Raw genomic sequence first — 21,523 nt, 5'->3', positions numbered from 1 at the left:
CTTAGATAACTTTACCCTATCATTTCCTTCATAGATCTCCTTTAGCTTTTTCCAAACTGCATAAGCAATCTTCAAAGACATATTAGTGATCGCATACCTTGCCTTCTTAATCTCCTCCAATGTTTTGACTTGATCAGGTGTCTGCAAGCCATTCTAAGAGAACACATACTTTGTCTCTATATTTCTCCAAGTCGCACTTTTGCCAAACTTCATAAGCAGTCTTCTATATTAGTGATTGCATACCACTATACTGTCACAGGTACTCTGCAACACATTCTACACCAACAAATGAAATATTCCACTCTATTTATACTGCATTTTGCCCTCAAATTTGTCGGCCTAAACAGATTTGAAGTAGGTCACACCAAGACATTCATGCAATGGAGAAAGAAATGAGACATGGACCACCTCAACCAAAAAATTAGCCTAAACAGATTTGACCACTTCAGCATGCTACGCCATCAACCAATCTTCAATGCCAGCAGTTACAATGAACACGAGGCAAGTCAATAACTAGGACCAAAACACAAATAACATGCTTCACCTAGGAATAAACAAAAAAACAATCCAGCACATGTTGCACGCCAAATAGATCTGTCAGCGCCAAGTAGATCCATCTCCACAACAAATAAAGATAAAGCATTTAAAGCACAATCATTAGCAAACTCATCAACCGCTGCACAAACTGTCAGTACACATTGTCCAACGTACAAATGATACACCAGATCTATCAGAGCATATCAACCGAAACACCACAAAGATGTAACAATGTTGACATCAATCACAACAGCAAGAATAGCATCAACTTCACATTCTAACATTTTCACTTGTCATAAGGTAGTCACCTACCCTCAACTTCCATTGTATTTCAATTACTGCCAATAAGATAGTCTGAGAAACGCCATTGTTTTGTATCATTCTTATCAATGCAATGATCATGTCTTAACTTTGGTAGTGGCATCAGAGAAGAAACTGTTTTTGTGAGGTCTTCTATGCAATACGACACTTCTTAATGCCAAAGATGCGCATGTTGTTAGTCTATATCTTTGAGTGAACAATCGTATAGATCTTCCTCATATATTTATAGAAATTCCTCAGCATTATCACTATTCTTCTGTGATTTTGTCTCTTCTAGATACTTCACAAAATTGAGATTACATTATATTATACTTTATTGTTATTTCTTTATTTGTTTATTAATTTTAATTTTATTACCATTATTATTTATTATTAAATTCCATTTCAAAAAGGGGACATCACAAAGTCACTCAATTGAAGTGTCTATATTAATATTAGAACAGTTTAAAAGCACTCTAGAGAAGTCTTGTGTTGTGTTCAAGTGGTCAAACAGTGCATTCATACAAAGAGGGGTTCAAATTCAAATACCCACATTGCAGTAATTTGATTCAAATATTGCTCTAATTTTTGTGTGTTGTATCTATCTTAATAGAAATTCCTAGTTTTCAGACCATTTGCAGCTTATTCAGATTTAATTTTTAAATAATGAACAAATATACGAAATTGGAGATTAACCCATCTATAAAATTATAGTTGTTTTCATCTTTGGGCATCTCATTCATTTCCACTGACAAGGCATTTGACTTTTTCCAATAAGTTTACATGTATGTTGGATATTAAAGAGACACTTCACAAATCTTGGACTTCTGGGAAAGCAATGATGTTGGGAGTAATTGGCCAAGTCCAATTCTAGTAAAATGCCTCCTAGAGTGGTTGGAATAAAATGGTCAAGACCTCTTTACAACCACACTGATCATGAGAACAGAGCCTCATGGGTACAAAGTTTAAACAATATACATAAAAGATACGCACAATGGAAATTGACCATCATAGAAAAGACTTAATATACAGAAATCAAAATCCCACGTGAATTAATAAATCTAAATTAAACTGACTGCAGAAGTCCAAACCACAGCCTGTCTATACTGGATTAAGTTTTATAAAAACTCTGCAACATGGCAGTATTAGATATTTAAGATACTATAGCAGAACCTTAAACTTCAAGTGTTCCTGGTACAGTTTTGCTGCAAATTGTTCAAACTTTTTCTTCACAGTACCAATTGGAAATTATGATAGGCCTAACCCACATCAATGAGACCACAGAGGTAAACCTGAGGGAGATTGTTTACAAAATCGTGCATTTCAGAACCATCATTTTTCTTTAAAATCTCAATTAAATAAATAAAAATGTAGCAGGTAGCTGAGTTTTTTAGTTTTCATGGAACTGTCTTACTGCTAATGATTCCATATTTTCGTAGCAACGCCTGGAGCCCTGGCATCCTATGTGAGACTATTGTGTGAAACCATTGTGTTATTCACAACTCGGGATTATTCAAAAAATGGAGAAACTAGCGAACATTCATTGCTAACATGTATATAGATAGAACCTAACTGAATTTTAGAAAGATTTTAGACGAGATGAAAAACTGAAAATCAAATAACACTGTAGCAGCACAACCAAATTTATATTCTCATTGGACTATCTTACTGCAAACCTTTCCAAACAGCAAAGATGCTTAAAAACTCCCACAAGAAAATTTATGATAGTCTTCCTCCACTACACCTTTGATAGGGACATCTAATATAGATGGTATTATAAACATAATGATTTATAGTAATACAAGTAGAATAGTTGGAAAGGGTGGATAAAAAACAAATTGAAACGTGGACAGGAATTATTGAAGACTAAAATCATTAGATAGAAAGTAAGAATTTTAACTTATATTGCATTCTTCTCTTACATAATGATAAAAAGATATTTAGAAATAGAGTGATACCAGATGGTCCAAGAGGCTAATGATCAACCCCTTTCCAATTTGAAATTTTCTTTTTGTTTGCATACTGATTCCATTCTTAGCTCCACTCTTAATCTTTTAATGCAACAATTGTACATTTTGGCACCCCAAATTTCTTACAGTTCAATCCTCTGTTTTTAGAAGTCTAGTAGAATTTCTGGCAAATTTTCTGCGGACCAATTTTCTGTCGATCTGATCTCTCAGTTGTGATGAATAGTTCAACAAGCACTCAAAGCTAACCCGAATTACTTAACCAAGAGCTACATGATCATATGGACAACAAAATGCATTTCAAATCCATCTTGTGAAGCAAATAATGAGCATTTTCCTGTTGATTAAAGTTTTAAACAATAGGGGCAACCTCATGACTTGACTTCATTTACACAACCTCATTGTTGCTTCACTTCCTACAAGCATCAAGGAAATGGGTAATGAAACGTTGTGCACTCCCCAGATTGCCACATGGCCTGTGAGGAAGATATTGTTTTGACCGCTATACTTCTTCCAATGATTGAATCCATAGGGCAAAGCCATCTACACCATGTTGAATCTCTTCCTATCCCTCAAACTACAATATCCATTCTTCTTCCTCAGACTAGAGTTTGAAATTCAACGATCTGATTATGAACTGCAATATCATTTGCTTCCTCAATTAACAATGGCTCCTGATCCTAAGGGAACTAAGTCAAAACTCTAACTTGAACTCTCCACATTCTAGGGATAGGCATCCTCTCCCCTTGTGTCCTTGCCTCTGTTTATTTCCTTCTTGAACAATGAGGACAAACCAAAAAATGTGCTTTCAACAACTACTATAATTCACTTCTATCACAAGATTCAACACTCTTGCCAGCTAATAACATCTCTTTTGATACAGAGATCCACCATGTAAAACATCAATTTCTAGAACTTTGATCTTCATATGACAATTTTCTGTCTACATTCCGATTGTATCCATCAAGTCCATTGTCCCTGTTTATGGTTTTGCATGAAGTGCATATCCTGCCAGATCCCATTTTGTCCTAGATCATCTTGACAGCGACACAATGCTTCTGATTTATTTGTAGAAATTGGATACAATTGTCAATTTTCTTTAAGCAAGGAAGAAATGATAAAGACATTTAAGAGGGCAGTTTATCTATATTGATTTTTCAATTAAATCCATACACGAGTATGATAGCTGGAACTGATTGATAGAATAAAGTTAAATTGGGTAGGTAGGTTGTAACTTTAAATTTCATTATAAGATATTTGATATGTACATACAAGCATTCAGATATAAATTTATGTCAGCTATAGACGTAGTGTAATGCAACATATTACTTTGAATTGCAATGAAAATAGAGGGGAAAAAAGAGTTTCATATGGATTGTAGAAGACAAAGACCTTAGTAAAATCATGATACACTTCATGTCTTCCAAAGGGAGGGCCGAGAAAAGTGAACAAATCAATGATCTTTCCAAAAAAGTGAAGATAAACAACTAGAGCAGCACCATGTGCAGCAGCGGCCTGTGGAAAATCAAATCATAACAAGGTTATAAAAATATATTTAATAGAACTAGCTTGAAAAAAAATTATGAAACCAAAAGTGTATTCTACTAAATTACATTCAAACTCTTGAAAGCATTATTTGTTGCAACTAGCCCACAATAAACAAAATAATTTAGTATAGAGTTGTATCCTTCAAAATACATTCATCATATCAAAAGCACAATCTACCACAAGTAACACATAGCAAGCACCTAGATTTAAATTGTCTCCCACCAATTAAGCTAGAACTATCAAAAGCATAACCTACAATTTTCCCCAAGAAACACAAAGATTTGATACAATTTGGTAAGAAATCATAAACACATAATCTACAACATACACACAAAAGATGCATATACCACAAGACATTAAAATTGTCAAAACTTAAAAGCCTAAACTATAACCTACTACAATTAAGTAATAAAAACACAAATCATTCGCCAGGAATCTCTGTTCTGTCCACTTTAATTACAAATCTCAAAAGCACCTTCTCAAACATACAAAACCAAATAAGACTCGATACCTTTTTACTTTAAAAAAACTGAGCCTGTGATCTTCCAAGGTACCAAACAAATAAACCTCTATACCTTTTAATTAAAAATACATAACTGTTGGACAAAATTGAATCATAGAAATACAACACCTAGCTCACAAAGAACACCTTTGTACAGAATCGTATACTATGTAATTGGTTAACAATAATGATCTCAAAAGTCACTTTGCAATGCATCTCTCATTCATACCAAACCAAAGAAGCTTCAATGCTTTCTTTATAAACAAATGCTATATCACCAATTAACTCAACTTTATGCCTAGAGCTGGGTTTATTCCATGACCAATCCAAGTTTTGGTACAGGCCCCCAAGGTTTCAAATAGAACCGTCACAAGAAAATGTAACTTCATCCAAGTACGCTTTGCAACATACTCAGGAGTGCTTGGGAGGACCTAGGGTGATGGAGTAGATAAAAGAAGAGAGGCATAAACATGATTTTGAATGTTGCTAAAAAAAATACAATGACATGGTGTGTGATGATATGCCAAATGAACTAAGAGCAGTAATCATCATAACAATTTGATTCTAGGAGTAAGTTTGCCAAATAAAGTTACATATAGGATGATGCCAACAAAAAAATAAGAGTTGAATAAACAAATATTGGAGTTGTTCAAAAATCTACGATAGAAGAAAATTTGGGTCCTTGTGTGGTACCAATTACACTATCACCAAAGAAAAGAGGAGAATTAAGATCATGTACAAATTAAAGAGCTATTAATAAGATCCCGGTAAGGTGTAGGTTTGCTTTGCTAAGTATAGATGATTTGATGGATTCTTTTGCTGAAACAAATGTTTTTAGCAAAATGGATTTGAAGACAGGCATTTTTTGACAAGTTTGTATTTACTTGGATAATATTCTAATTTTCTGTTGGACTAAGGAAGAGCATCTAGAACATATTAGATTAATATTACTGAGATTGAGATAAGAAAAGTAGTAATGAACAAGAAATATAACTTGATGAAAGAAGAAATTATATATTTGCAATTTCAATAGAAGGTTTGAAAATGGATCCAGCAAAAGTCGAAGAAATATGTTATTGGATTACATCAATAAGTATTTCAAAAGGAAAAATATTTGCATGGATTAAATAGTTTCTGTTGGAAAAGCATTAAAAATGATGCAATATATGTGAGCCAATTACCAGGATAATGAGAGAAGATAAATGAAAGTTTAGGTGGATTATAGGAGCAGGCCAATGAAGTTTGGTAGACATATAGTGTTACTGTTACCTTTACCAAACTTGGTTAAGGTATTTCAAGTTGATTGTGAGTCAAGTGATAATGCAATTGGTGCAATATTGTGAAGAAATGGAGGGTTTATTTGTTGCTCAAGGTGTCGTATTGTACATAGATGATCAACATTGCAGTATTTGATCAGCCAAGGCAAGTTGAACAATAAACATATAAAACAGATTAAGTTTATACAAATTTATTTCTTCTATATTGAAGCATAGAACTGGTAAGTCAAATAGAGATGTTGATCCACTGAGGAGATAATTTGTTGATTGAAATTAGAGTTGAACAGGTTGGATTTGAAGAATGAAGGGTTTGTACTAGGATAATTGTGCTGAAGCATGTAAGTCATGTAAAGAATTAGCCTGTATGGATAGAACTAAGTGACTGGATTATATAAGCGTAACAGAGGATAAACAGGTCATTTTGGAGTTGATAAGACAGTACAAATGGTGAGTGAGAGCTATTATTGGTCACAAATGTACAAGGATTTGACAACCTATGTTTACAATTGCAAAAATTAACCACTAGTCAAAATTTTGGATTATATTGACCATTGTCAATTCTAGAGAAACCTTGGGATGATATAAACATAGATTTTGTTTTGGGTTGGCAAGAACACAGAGAGGCCATAATATAATATAAATTGCACTTCATTTATTTGTAGAATGGCACATTTCGGAGCATGCAAAAAAATTTAAAAACTAATAATGGAATACATGCAGCTGATTTATTTATCAAGGAGATAGTAAAATTGCACGGTTTGCCAAACATCATAATTTCTGATTGGGATACCAAATTTGTTGGTTACTTTTAAAAGGAACTGTGGAAGAAAATGAAAACAGAGTTGAAATTTAATTTAGAATATCATACACAAACTAATAAACAAACAAAATAGGGAATACAAGTTTAGGAAACTTGTTAAGGTTATTAGCACAAGAAGCACTTGCAAAAAAAAAAAATCAATAAATAGGAGTGCAAGAAGAAACACCATTTGAGATAGCATGTCGCAAGAATCCGATATATGTATCAGAGCTAAGAGATATTAGAAATGAAAATGGTGAGAGTTGAAGGCAAAAGAATCAGCAGGTTATATAATGGTATTGCATGAAAAGGAAAGAAAAGAGTTACAGAAAATTAAATACTAAGTACAAGGAGATGGCTGACAAGAAAAGGCGACATAAGGAGTCTGAAGTTGGAGACGAGGTAATCAAATATTTGAGAAATGAGAGGTTTCCACAAGACACGTGCAACAAACATAAGATGAAAACAATTGTGCCACACAAGATCATAAAGTGTTAAGATTATAGCTATAGTCGGATTGATTTAATCATAAGATACAATGTTGATATAATATATTGTATACATATAATATTATAATCATACTACATATACATATACATATATATATATATAATATTAAATATATATAAATTTATAATATTATAAACTGTATTATATATATACATATATATATAAAATATTATACATATATTATATTGTGATTTATATTGTTAATATTTATTAACTAATAATGATTAATCATAGAGACAGGTCTTTTCATGAGACATGTATCCTATACTTATATTTATAAGAGATTGGGATCTGCATTTGGAACATACCTATAACAATGGCAGTATAATTACATTTGCAAAAACCGATCCATGCTACTCAACATGGTATCAGAGTCAAGCTGCAAATGTAAGGAAGAAAGCAATACCAACATGGAAGCATGGAAAACATCAAATAGGAAGAAACTTAGTCTTATAGGAGATATGAGAGAAAATATTATCATCAGAGATCGTTGCAAAATAATCCATCAGTGCCTCATCTGATGAAATATTCACTAAAGCGGTTTGATTCATTGACTAAGGGGATTGGCATAATCTTGGTCCATAAAGTTTTATACATGCCTACACGTAATTGTGGATCGAAAGTAATAAGCTTATTTCCGCAGAATTGAAAAGGTCCCACAGTTTCCAATTACGCAGGAGTCGTTAGAGGGCTACTGCATGTGACCAAAATCTTAAGAGCCATAAGATTAGTGCAGGTTTTAAAGATTGTAAAGCGTGGCTCATTCTTGTGGATAATTCATGTGAATCTTCCCAACTCCTTATGCACCACCAATCTTAGGACCCATATAAGAGATGTACTAGATTTCAAGGGAGAGGCTGAAAACAAATAACAAATATGAGATTCTGATTATTTCTTAGCATTAGGTGCATCTTCTGATATTCTTCCTGGATTTACATTATACCTTGGCGTGAGTCTTGTTACGTGTATGTGGAATGACTTCACAAGTAACATTTTCAAACAACTGGAAGAATTAACAATGAAGCAAACAAGAGGAGTGAAAAGAGAATGTACGTCATCCTATCAATGCAATAGGTGTACAAGACAAAGTAATTAACCAATCATTTTAGTTGGCAGTTTCAGAAGAAAATACCTTTAAAAAGGGCTTAGGCTAATCATCAATTCGTGAGATAACAACAATCCAAACATCTCACGTACCACGTCATCAAGGATAGCAGGAGATTTGATTTATATTTATAAACTATCCACAAACTAACGGGGACATCCTACACCAATACATGGTGAGAAGAGGGAGACACCTCATGAGGCAATTTACTAATTAAAAGGAAACGATCATATACATTTGAGGGGACCACTCACAAGAATTAGCTGAGAGTGACTGAGCACATACTTCAGTCACCCTAACATCAACCAGAAATAAAGAATAATCAGATGAAGAGATATAAAGTGACCTTCGAAAAAATAGTACACGTGGTACCCGATACACCAAAAGGAATTGACAAATCATTCTATGCTGATTCTATGCAACTTGACTGGTATTAGTTGCAGGATACATGATGAATAGAATGAAGGCAATTCGTTAAGGGAGAAAGGGGCATCAGGCAGATAACAAGGGAGTAACCAATAATGATTATTGGAAGCTTGATTCTACTGAAGTCTTCATCGATGTAAGAATACTATCATAACAGTGACATCTCTTTATCATATTACAATCCATTAGACACAACGAAGAAAATAAGGAGAATGCTTGCAGATGGAAACATCTGCTCTGTCAATATGAAGATTCCATTCTAATATAAGATTCAAATTGAGTTCTGAGATTGACTCACGAAGACTCAGGTTAAGATGTGAATAATAATAAGAAATATTGTGTTCATGAATCCATCAGTGAGGATTCCCTAAAAACATGGTATGATTCTTACTGATGTGACATGTTGGGGAAATTAAGTGAATGTACTTCCACCCATTACATCAAATTTGACTTCGTAATTGTTTGTAGACTGATAGAATCGGAATCTTCTGTTCAACATGTCTTATGTTGAACATGTTCCTGTTCTTGTCCTCAAATAGGCACAAGAACCACTGAAAATGCTCCAAGAAAGCATGGTTTTATTATGTACATTGTTTGCAGATGTACACATACAATGGAGCAGTGAGAAGGGTTGGAAACTTTCATATAAATGCAAGCGGTTGTTAACTTTGAAACAGTGAGTACATCATTAGTCAATTCCAGAGCGATGAGTTGGTATTAGTTGGAAATCATGTGACCTGGATATATTCCTTTCGTGTAAGAATATAATATGCATGTTTCCTGTGAGCAACTGAATCTGCTCATTGAAAGATTTGCACTTGTTACAAAGGCTTTGGGTAGTGGATAAGAAGCTATAGTGGCATGTATCTAATGTTATAAACTTTGGTAACTTCATAATGAAATTAATGCAGCTGAGATAGGAATCATGTGATCCTGATGGATAATGTTTTGCCAAGAGAGATTACGAAATTCCATAGGCAGAGATTATTTTAAATAGAAGACCACAATAATATATTAGCAAATGCAGCAATGGTGCGCAAACTCTCATGTTGGCTATGAGAAACTCGGACCGTGTTAAAGGCTGTTATTGATATTCATGGAATAATTTGCAGTTATGAAGACTGTTGTTTGTTACATAAGGCAAGACCAACAATATAGAGTGAGAGGCATATAAGAAGTTATCCATAATGGAAGGATACATTTCTTTAGAAGAATGCATTTTTTAGAAGAAATCCTCTCTTTACAGAAGGAGAAAAACAAAAAAATGGAAGATGTGTAGTAAATTATTCAAAGATACAAATTTTATCGTGCAAAGTTAAATTAATCAAGAGACAATCCAAGTCATTCTTATAAACCATTAGGAAATCTAGGTAATCTTGGTGACTAATTTTGTGTACATAGATATCTACATTTAAAGCAATCTCTGATGATAATGAATAATTGATTTGCCATATGTCATCATTCAAGGCAAGCGTGATCAAAAGAGTAATCATATTCTATTAGCAAGAAAACTATGAATAGAGTTTGCAGTGATCTACTGGCATTGACAAAATAAATAAGAAATTTGACATACTTGAATATGATGCAAAATTGTTCAACAATATAATAATGAGTGGAAATTTTACATTGTGGGGGGAATAATAGTCAATGTTCCATTCCCACTTGAAAGATTATTTAGAGGGGAGAAGTTCCATTCTCAAATGATCTAAAAGACAATTTCTAAACCTTCATGTGCTCAAACAATCTAAAAAGACAATTTATGAATCTTCATGTGCAGATAAGTATTCTTATCTTTTACATTTATCTACTCTTTGTAGTCTCTTTCTTATTTGTAATTCTATACATACTATAAGAGTTATTTGCCTTAACCTTTTCCTTTATGTTTGAGGATATTCTTATAGGAAAAGTAGGTTGGTACTTTATATGTGCTACCTAATATTGTGCAGACTCAATCTAATGATAATAGCTACAAAGACCCTGATGATCAAGCTGGATAAAATGAGGCTCTTGAAGAGAACATCTTGGATGATTGAGATTATGAGATTCTTCTACATTAAGAGGGAGTATGACACTTCTTCTAAAAGCAACGTAGGAGCTTAGAAGATTGATACTCGGAGGGAATCTAGAAATGCGTGTGACTGCATGATTTTGATGGGCCTAATCCTATGTATATCATGAGGAAGTAACAACTTGTCACTAGAAAGTTGGAAGATGGAAATCAAATTCAGAGGGAGTTCGACACGCATCCTTAGGTGAAGAGAGCTCTAAGGGAGTAACTAGAGGACCCAACTTCACAAGATCGATGTTCAAAGGGAGAATTTTTTGAGGTGCAATCCTTTGTGAATGATATCTTCTCTATGAGGAGAAGTTCTAAGTGAAACTCTTTGTAATGCATTCTTCTCTATGAGACAAAATTAAGGTGAAAGCCTTTGTACCACCCTTTGACTAGGCTCATGATGGTTACTATTTCACATATGATATGTAATGAAAAGTGACAATCTTTCATTGACATATATAAACAAAAGGTAACCATTGTAAGGTGACGATCTTATAAATAGTAGACCTATTATCATGACAAACTCATAAGTTGTCCCAGAGTGTTGGAAGTCATGACAACTAACATATCAACTAGAAGGCAACCATTTTAAGGTGACGAACTTATCAATGGTTTGATCTATCTCCTAGATACGCTATATTAACTTGTAGCACCTAAACATGTTGGAGGAGCAAGTGTTATCATGGTTCTTTGGGCCAGATTTTGCCAGACACCTTGATAACCAACTAATCATGGTTCTTCGAGCCGGATTTTGTCAAACACCTTGATAATCAACTCATCATGGTCCTTCGGGCCAAATTTCGCCGGACACCATGAAAATCAATTTGTTATGGTTCTTCGAGCTGGATCTTGCCGGACACCATAACTTAAATCTATCATAGACCACACTTAAGGTGGTGTTCAAATCTTGTATTATAATTGCTTTAACTCTTTGCTAAAGAGGGAGTGTTGAGAAATTTAGCCTCATAGTGAATTGAGCAAATTCCATATGTAATATATGTTAATGTGTGTGATTGTGTCTGTGTTTGATATCCTTGAATATGTCATTCTAGGAATATCACATTGAGATGATATATCTCTATATGCTTGAGAGCATAATGTGTTCCATAACAAATCCTCCCTAGCTAAGAGGGAGTGTTATGATTATAGCTACAGTGGGATTGATTTAATCATAAAATACAATGTTGATATAATATATCATATATATATAATATTATAATTATACTATATATATATGTGTGTGTGTGTGTGTGTGTGTGTGTGTGTGTGTGTGTGTGTTATATTGTGATTTATATTGTTAATATATTTATAAGAGATTGGGATCTACAATTGGAACATAACTATAACAATGGTAGTATAATTACATTTGTAGAAACCAATCCATGCTACTCAACATAAAGAAGTTTGATTCTAATTAATAATGCTTCAAGGTTTTTAGTTTATCTAAGGGTATCATGAGGGCAAAAAGGAATTAAAAAGCACAAAATAATTTGTAAAAAACAAGCACCAGGGAAACAACCTTAAGTAAATGAAGAGATATTGGATAGAAGAATTGGGAAGAGTTTTTTCAAGAAATGGAAAAGAGACTGATTGAAGAACCTGCATGTGAAATGTTTTGGTTTTCGTTTGGTTGTCTCAAAGTGACGATCACTTTTAATTGCCTAAGGTGTCTAATACAAGAGCATGTACATTGTAGAAGCACCTTGCTTCAACCAAACCTATTTTCTTTCATGTTTGTTTTCTTTTGTACGTAACAACAATTGTACAGTCACTGTTCTTACTATAGAGGACAATTCATATTGTAAACGATTATTCTTACCACAATCATCATTCCAACACAGACAATTGTCAACTTTGTTTCTATTATGAGCTAATGCATTTTATTCTCAAAGTCTTCAAATTGATGCGAAAGCTTCAGCAAGTCATTATCTCTCGAGCCAGATTATTCAGAACTGGTTATTCATACTTCAAAGGATCACTCTTACCACAATCATTACTGCAATACAATGTCATATGTATTTCTACCATGGGGTAATACCTTTTGCTCATATTTACAACGATGATGTTTCTAAATGAAACAATCATGAAGTAAAGAAGAAAATAGAAACTACCTAATAAAGTAAGGATTAACTACGATGACTATCTATTAAACAAAAGATTAACTAAGATGACCATAAAGAAACGTCATAATATTCTAATACCCTCAATTGGTCATCATCTAACTGTTGTCTTTCGGTCACAAATTCTTCAAAACATTCTACTGATGTTGCAATCCTCCATAGATCAGCAAAATGTCAATGACCAAGAAGCCAAAATCCGTTTATAAAATAACAGAGAAGGGTACCCCCTTCTTCAGAAAGCTTTGCAAAAAGAGACAAGAGTCTGCCACTAAGATGAGACTGCCACTAACGCTCCTAGAATCAACAAAAAATATCACAAAAAATCATCAAAAACCATCCAACATGATGTTGGATAATGGAGCCTCTCTTCACTGGAGATATTATACTTTATTAACACTAAGAACAACTAGCACAACTTTGCAAGAAACAAACTTTGCATATAAGCATAATGCCCCAAAACAAACTACAAAAAGCCATGACTTTTTAAGGAGAAAAATCAGAAAAACTAGACATGATTTTTTTAAAGTAGGATATAACTTTGTAGTTAAGCGTGCTCAAGCTAGAGTAAAACTAGGATGGGTGACCTCCCAGGAAGTCCCAATGCTTCACCTCTGTGAGCATCACCTAGATCCAATGAGTGCTAAGTGTTCCATTTATTCTCATGAGAGATGGATTCATATTGAATCACTATTCATAAGAGATGGATTCGTATTGAATGACTACTCATGAAACATGGGCCAATGAGTTTGACTCAAAAACTACACAGTTAAATCCTGATAACAATATCACGGTTATTTTTGAGGTGAAAAAACAATCAAAACCAGACAACAAAGTCCAGGGCACAGATTAGAGAATACAAAACATTGTTTTTGAGTAAAAAAGGGTAAAACCCAACAAATAATTTTTGAGGAAAAATATAATAAACCCACCAGATAATTTTCAAGGAAAAAATTATGAACCCATGTACTCAATTTTGAGGAGAAAACCCAAAATGACAAACATATCTTTCCTCGTAGAACACACAAATCATTAAAAAAACTACTCAATTTTGAGGAGAAAACCCAAAATGACAAACAAATCTTTCCTCGTAGAACACACAAATCATAAAAAAAACTTTGGCATCATCCCCTCTTGTTTGAATAAAACACATGATACCCTTTACACGGACAGTGAAAATTGGGTCATCGTGAAAACAACAGATAGAATATGCCACAAAAGAGCCTACAAAACTTGATGTCGAAGCTGAAAAACGTGAGCAAGGAACACATGAAAAAGGAACCTCCATCGGTGACCAAAAATATGCACAAAATAGCAGAAAACAAGTCATCGGAAATAGGCATATGTAGAATGAAAAATGCGGGCAAACATGCAACTCAATGAAATAGAAGTTAAACAAAGAAAAACACAAAAAATCCACATGCAAAAAAGGTTCAAATTGTGTGCAAACAAAGTTCGAGAGAAAATTAAAAAGGACATCGTGCACCCTAAATAGGCGCATGAAACAAATGACACCCACAAGGATCTCCAAAAAACAACAAACAAAAAACCACCACAAGTTTTCAGCACAGCAAACTCAATCTGTTGTAGCCCTAAAAACCCTTGCAAATTATAGGTTGAGAACCCTTAAATTTCACAAAAGACAACGAAATTTTATTTTAAAAATTGCAAAAAAAAAAAAAAAGAGGCCATGAATGTTTTTGTTTAAAAAATTCTCAAAATCAAGAAAAATCCCATTGGCTCTACTACCATGTAATGGTAAATCGATGTTGTGGAGATTGAAGCTCCTTATATAGATTTACAAGGATGATATTTCTAAAAGAAACAACCATGAACTAAAGATGAAAATAGAAACTACCTAATAAACTATAGATTAACTATGATGAATATTAAAGAAATATTATAATATTTAATAATAATGTGATGTAACTTCTAATATTCAATAAAGGAGACCTAATTCTAATGTAACAACACATTTGAATATTTTGCCAATTATCCATAGGGGGCTCATAATTAGGGCCAAATTCAGTTGTAATGCTTACATCTTACCACATATATCTTAGAAGGATTAAATAACTAATTTCCTTATGAAGTTCAAAGGTGATAACATTCTAGACTACACTGATTATTTCTTCCGCATGAGCATAGGGTAGTATACCCAAATTTTTACTTGGCATAAAGATATTTATTTGATTACTAAAAAGAAAACCAATTCTACAATACATTGAGATAAATAATTAGCGAGCATGATAGTTTGATAGTATTTCTAAAGTACAAAAATGTTGGAGCAATGCTCCCAAGCCAAGGTCAACAGCTGCTACAACTTACAAAACAAAGAAAAACGATATAGATCACCAGGAAAAGATATTGATATTGAAATTGTTGTCCGACAAAAGGGGTAATTAGACAGTGACCGGTGCGGACACAATTGTGTCGTTTCATTGGCATCGTTTCGGACATTATAAATGTCATGCACACTTATGTATTTTGGCATCATTATCATTGTATGAAATATCATTGTTGTGTACAGAAAGCATTTGATAAATGAACACTATTTTGCATAGATTATATGTTTCTTTCCTGTTCACCTACGGGCTGAACATTTGGCACCATTGCTAGTTCAAGTTCATAGTAAGGAAGGATGAAGATAAATGGGAAGAATAGTACAAGACAACCAAAAGACAAATGACGACAACAAAATAGAAATTTTTGAAGGAAAGCACAAGACAGCACAGAACTTTCACATTCTGTATCGCGTAGGCCTCAAAACGTTCATACAGAGAGAAGCTGCGGAGAACGGGGTTACGACAGACAATGTGTGGGATGATATGCACGCGAGTCCAACCACGAAAAAGATTTTGGACCAACTTCCCCGTCTGATCGCCCAAGCCTACGTAGCACAGAAGAGACGCAAGGAGGAAGTAGGACACGAGGAATGTCGTCAGGAAACCCTCAAAAAATTCTATGAGGAGAGAGCTACATGGCATCAGAAAACTGGACCATGAGATATTGCACTGTGGTGTCAAGAGCACTCAGAAATCTGTAATTGTAGCAAAAGTCGACACATTATGTATACAGAGTAAATAAATAAAAGAGTGTTTTGTTTTGTTTTGTTTTGTTTCATAATGGTCTATTTCAAATAAGAATAGGAATTTGAGGGAAGAAATCAACAAATTACAAACTATGCGTGGCGAAGCCAAACGACGATAGAGAATAAGACAACTCACTGGGGAACGAACTGAGGGGCAGTTGGAGGAATCACCTAGTGTGGTGGTCGTAGCAGGGTTCACAGGAACCAACGAAGGGTGCCATAGTTCGCCGGAACGGAGAGGATGGAGCAACAAGGAGTTGCTCAAAGAAACATAGCATAAATTAGCAGTGCTTGAGGAGACAAAGGAGCAATTTTTACATTCATCGCGTACACCACTACGAGAGGAAACCTGTGAAGAAGTAGGAGAGGAGGCAAGGCCAACAAAAGACACAGGAGCAAAAGGAAGTGCCAGAGCGACACTACACGGTGGTCAGAGTAACCCGCCAGGACCAACTTCAAATAGTTCAGCGACACGATCTAGTGGTAATCAAAGGGCAAGAAGCACAATGTCTCAAAAACAAAAATTCTCGAAGTTCACAAGCGACAAGATGGAAGATCCCGTGTGGCATTTTCGTACATGTAAAACAATATGGACCACCAACTTGGTCACAGGGGTGGATGAATGGTTGAACCAGTTTCCAACCAGCCTACGGGGAGTGGCAGTGGATTGGTTCTCTGACATGGACAAGGCAAAGATCTCCACATGGGATGATCTGAAGAAAGAATTCCAAGAAAAATTCCGACTGCTCTGGGATGACTACAAGGTTGTAGCAGAAATCTACAACCGTAAACAGTGGAAGCACATTGTTCGAGCCTACAATCGAAGGCTTAAAGATCTTCTTAGCCGAATGGGTACTCCACCCACGGATGAACTAAAGAAACATTGGTTTGTAGAAGGCCTCCACGGAGCATTGAGAAGAAAAATGAAGATAGTTCCGCCCACATCATACATCAATGCATACCATCGTGCTCTAAATCCAGAAAGTGAAAGCAAAACACCAAAGAAGAAGAAGAAGCAGAAGAAGAGAAGTAAATCTTCATCCTCCTCCGAAAGTGATGAATACTTTGACAAGGGAAGCAGTGCAGGCAACGAGGAGGAGCCCAGCAAGAAAGTACAAGCACTCCAAAAAGACTTAGAGCGGATAAGAAAGGAATTCGAATCCATGATGGGAACCAGTGGCCGCATGGAGGAAGGAGAAATCTGGTGTACGAATTGCAAAGAGAAAGGTCATTCAAAGGGAGCGTTCCCCAAAAAGGTAATGTGTGATATCTATCAGGTCCTAGGTCATTCTACAAAGGACTGTCCGTTCAACATGAAGACTAGAAGCCAACAGCTACTATTCACATAGGAACAACCATCCACTTCTAGCACAAACAATGAGACCCAAGGCAATAATAATGCCACATCCGGCAGCTATTGGAACAACCACCGAGGAGGATGGAGCAAGAATGACAACAAGAATTGGATACAATATGATTCCAAGGGAAGGCCCATAATCCAATGCTGGGCATGATGGGGCCAATTTGCCAGAGAGTGTCCGAAGAACGACACTCCACAAACATTATGTTAATGGTGTGGTCCAAGGGACCACGAAGATGCTAACTAGCCGAAACAAGTAAACCTCATTAACATTGACGAGGGAAAAGGTCTAGTTATCACCCGCAACCAGGTTAAGAGAGCTACCTATCCTAACCCCCGCACGAAGAAGCAAAGGCTACGAGAGGCACGGGAAGACGTAGAAAAAGCAATGAAGGCTATGAAGGATATGAAAGATGCTATTCCTCGGCAATTGGAGGGAGAGAACAACTTGATCAATCAGATCCTCCAAATGGAGGTGCCCATCAGCGTTCAAGACCTATTACAAGCAATACTGCAACTAAGGACAAGTCGGAGATGAAGGGACAACCAACGATACTAGGAGGGTCGACGACAAATCCCATTTTGCTGACAATAAGCAATAGTCGTCATCCGGTGACGGTCGAGATGGGAATGCTTGGAACCATCATGACGGACACCATCGTGGATGGTGGGTTCGAGGTGAATGTTCTTTTCGAGGAGACGTGGAGGAAATTGGGAAAGCCTACCCTGTGGCCATCCACATTCAACCTACTCGGCATCAACCAACAAGGGATAAAGCCCCTAGGGACCTTGGTGGCTCAACAAGTAATTGTTGGGACGTAGCCATTTGTGTTGGATTTCGTAGTGACCCCCTTGAAGAAAAATTGATATGACGCCATTCTTGGAAGAGGATGGTTGGTGGCTGCGAAAGTAAATCACAACTAGAAGAATATATTGTCAATGGAAAGTGGAGGGCAGAAGTTTATGATTGATCTCCGAACTCAAATGGTAAGTGAAGAAATGGCATTGTTGTCAGAGTTCGAGTCAGACGGAGAACACCGAAGAGATGAAGGAAGAATGGATCCGAATGACGAAGGCGTTTTAGAATAGGAGTGTTCAAGAGACAAGACCAGTGCATTGAATGGACTTTTTCATTAGCAGATGGAAGACTATGAACTCTTCCATACGTACATGCTTGGCTTCAAGGAACCCAAAGATGAGGAGGTATTCCCACCACAATTCATGGAATACAAAGAAGGAAACGCGAAGATCAATGAGAGTCCCACCCATTGCTTTGAAGGAAAAGAGATAAGATATGAAGAGCTGTCCATAGAGGTTACTAATCTTGGAGACACAGAGAATCCGAGGAACATACTTGTGGGAAACGACTGAAACTTGGTACTGAAGACCGCGACATTCCAAATCTTTTTGGAGTACAAAGATGTATTTACATGGACTTACAAGGATTTAAAAGGAATCCTGCCAGAGATGTGTGTCCACCGCATACAGTTGGTACCCACAGCCATACCTGTGCCAAAATGCCCATACAGAATAAAGAAGAATTACGTAGCTCGCATAGATGAGGAAATACAATGAATGCTGGAAGTCGGCATAATATTCAAAGTTCAATCGGCATAATATTCAAAGTTCAAACAAGTGAGTGGATGTCACCAATTGTGACATCGATGAAGGACGGGATTCAAATCCGGATATGTGTAGACTTGCAGTGCCTCGACGCGGTCACAATAAAAAATCCCTTCCCAATTCCGTTCACCGACATGATTCTGGAAGAAGTGGTCGGACACAAGATGTATTCCTTCATGGATGGATTCTCTGGCTATAACCAGATCTCCATTACTAAGGAAGACAAACTGAAAACTACTTTTGTGGTGGAGGATGGAGTGTATGCGTACAATCGAATGCCCTTCAGATTATGTAACACACCTGCCACGTTTTAGAGGATCATTTTGCACATATTCGACAAAATATCAGTAGACAACTTCCGTGCATTTTTGTATGATTGGTCCATTTTTAGTGGATAAGACAACCACATGAAGGCACTTCAGGAATGTATGGAGAGGTGTCGACACGCAAGGCTAACATTGAATCCAAAGAAATGTCAATTCATGGTTCCTCAAGGAAAACTACTTGGGCACATTGTTTACAAGATAGGATTAAAGACCGACCCTAATAAAGTAAGTGTGATAGTGGAAATGGAAGCCCCAACGAAGGTATCTAGAGTTAGGTCTTTTCTCAGGCACATTGGGTACTATAGACGGTTTATAAAGAACCATGCCCGAATTGCTCTGCCCCTGGACAAGTTGACACAGAAAGGAGAACCATACATCTGGACTTCCGAGCAGGAGACCACCTTCACAAAACTGAAGAATAGATTGTTAGGGGCGCCCATATTGGCCTATCCAAACTGGGATAGGGAGTTCCACGTCCACATGGACGCATCAAACTTCGCCATAGGTGCAACGTTGGCACAAATTGGTGACCATGGCCTCAATCACCTAGTGTATTTTGCAAATCGGCTACTGTCAAAAGCCAAGAGAAATTATAGCACCACTGGAAGGGAGGCTCTTGGAATAGTGTACTCGGTACAAAAGTTTAGAAATTAACTATTGGCTACACCATTTACCTTTTACGTACATCACCAGGCGTTGATGTACCTAGTGAACAAACCAATCATCCAAGGCAGAATTAGCAGATGGTTGTTGCTATATAGGAATTCACCTTCACCATCATTGTGCGAACCGGGAAGAGTCGTGTCATTGCCGACCAGCTCTCCCGAATCAGGTCTGGGGAGCCGTCGGAAGGGGTCAATGTTGATTTTTCGGATGTACACTTATTTAGAATTGCCATTCTTCTAGAATGGTACAAATCTATAGGGGAGTATCTATCAACGTCTCAATTTTTGAGAGATGTCGCCAAGCAAACAACGGAAGCTGGTTTTAAGAAGCCGGATTTTTCAACTAATAAATGGTCTTCTCTATAAGATGGGTCCTAATCAAGTACTACAGCGATGTGTAATGGAGGAAGAAGTGCAAAGTGTTCTAAGGGAAGCACATGAAGGTCTGGTAGGTGGCCACATGGGACCCGACACAACCTAAGTTGCCGGTTCGCGGTTCGGTTCCGGGTTCGGGTTCGAGAACCGGTTCGCTGGTTCGACAAAATTTTGAAAAAGGGTTTGGGTTCGTTTGGGTTCGTTAGTACAAAAACATGTAAAAAAAAAATTATTTATTTTAAATATATATATATATACATCTTTACGAAGCATGAGTTAGAATTAGAATGTAGCATAGTAGCATAAACACATTTGAACAACAAAAAACTTTAAAACAGCATAAACAATATAGTAGCAAACCACAGCGATCATTGGAACCCCTAGCGACTAGATCTCTTCCCTTTCATTTAAAAAATTCATAACTGTATCTGATTAGTTTATGCATATCAACAGTAAGTTTTAATAAAAATTTCTTCTTTTCATAAATTTATTTACCAAACTCTTATTATGATTAACATAATCGATTGAACTTGGTTAAAAACTAATTAGATCTAGCTTGCAGAAGGTAAATCCCTTTGACCAGTTGAATATTCTTCAATCTCTTTGGGCACAATCTCCCAAGCACTGATCAACAACAGTAAACTGGAAAAAGACCATTCATGGAGGCCTTTGGATAACACAATCTGACGTCCCAGATTCAATATTCTTTAATACAATTTTTAATATACCTAGAGGAGAAATAATCAGCCAAACAGTGATAGACAATGTGGTAAGTAGCTGCCCCACCTGACCATATTCATGTGACCGTAACTTTCTTCTGCAGGGCAACATTTCCCAATAAAATGTTGTTTATTGTCTAGTGTTTGAAAAATTCATATTGCTACTCAAATAGGCCCTGAAATTCCTCGAAATTGGTCATGGTGGTCGCCACATGTTGAG

The 21,523-nt window shown here is 36.0% G+C and overlaps 1 protein-coding gene across 1 annotated transcript in view; it reads right to left on the bottom strand.

The window, feature by feature from the left end:
• LOC149571999 (ABC transporter B family member 20-like) overlaps nucleotides 1–21,523 on the bottom strand; it is a 141,672-nt gene that overhangs the window by 99,484 nt on the left and 20,665 nt on the right. The window contains exon 2 of the mRNA XM_089813370.1: nucleotides 4,197–4,319. Within this exon, the coding sequence (XP_089669496.1) occupies nucleotides 4,197–4,319 (123 nt within the window). The remainder of the gene's footprint in view (nucleotides 1–4,196; nucleotides 4,320–21,523) is intronic.

Source organism: Cupressus sempervirens, chromosome 2 (assembly GCF_028749045.1).
Source record: "Cupressus sempervirens isolate cs-2001-9-10 chromosome 2, ASM2874904v1, whole genome shotgun sequence".
Classification (NCBI taxonomy): Eukaryota; Viridiplantae; Streptophyta; class Pinopsida; order Cupressales; family Cupressaceae; genus Cupressus; species Cupressus sempervirens.
This window is presented reverse-complemented; position numbering and strand designations above follow the sequence as displayed.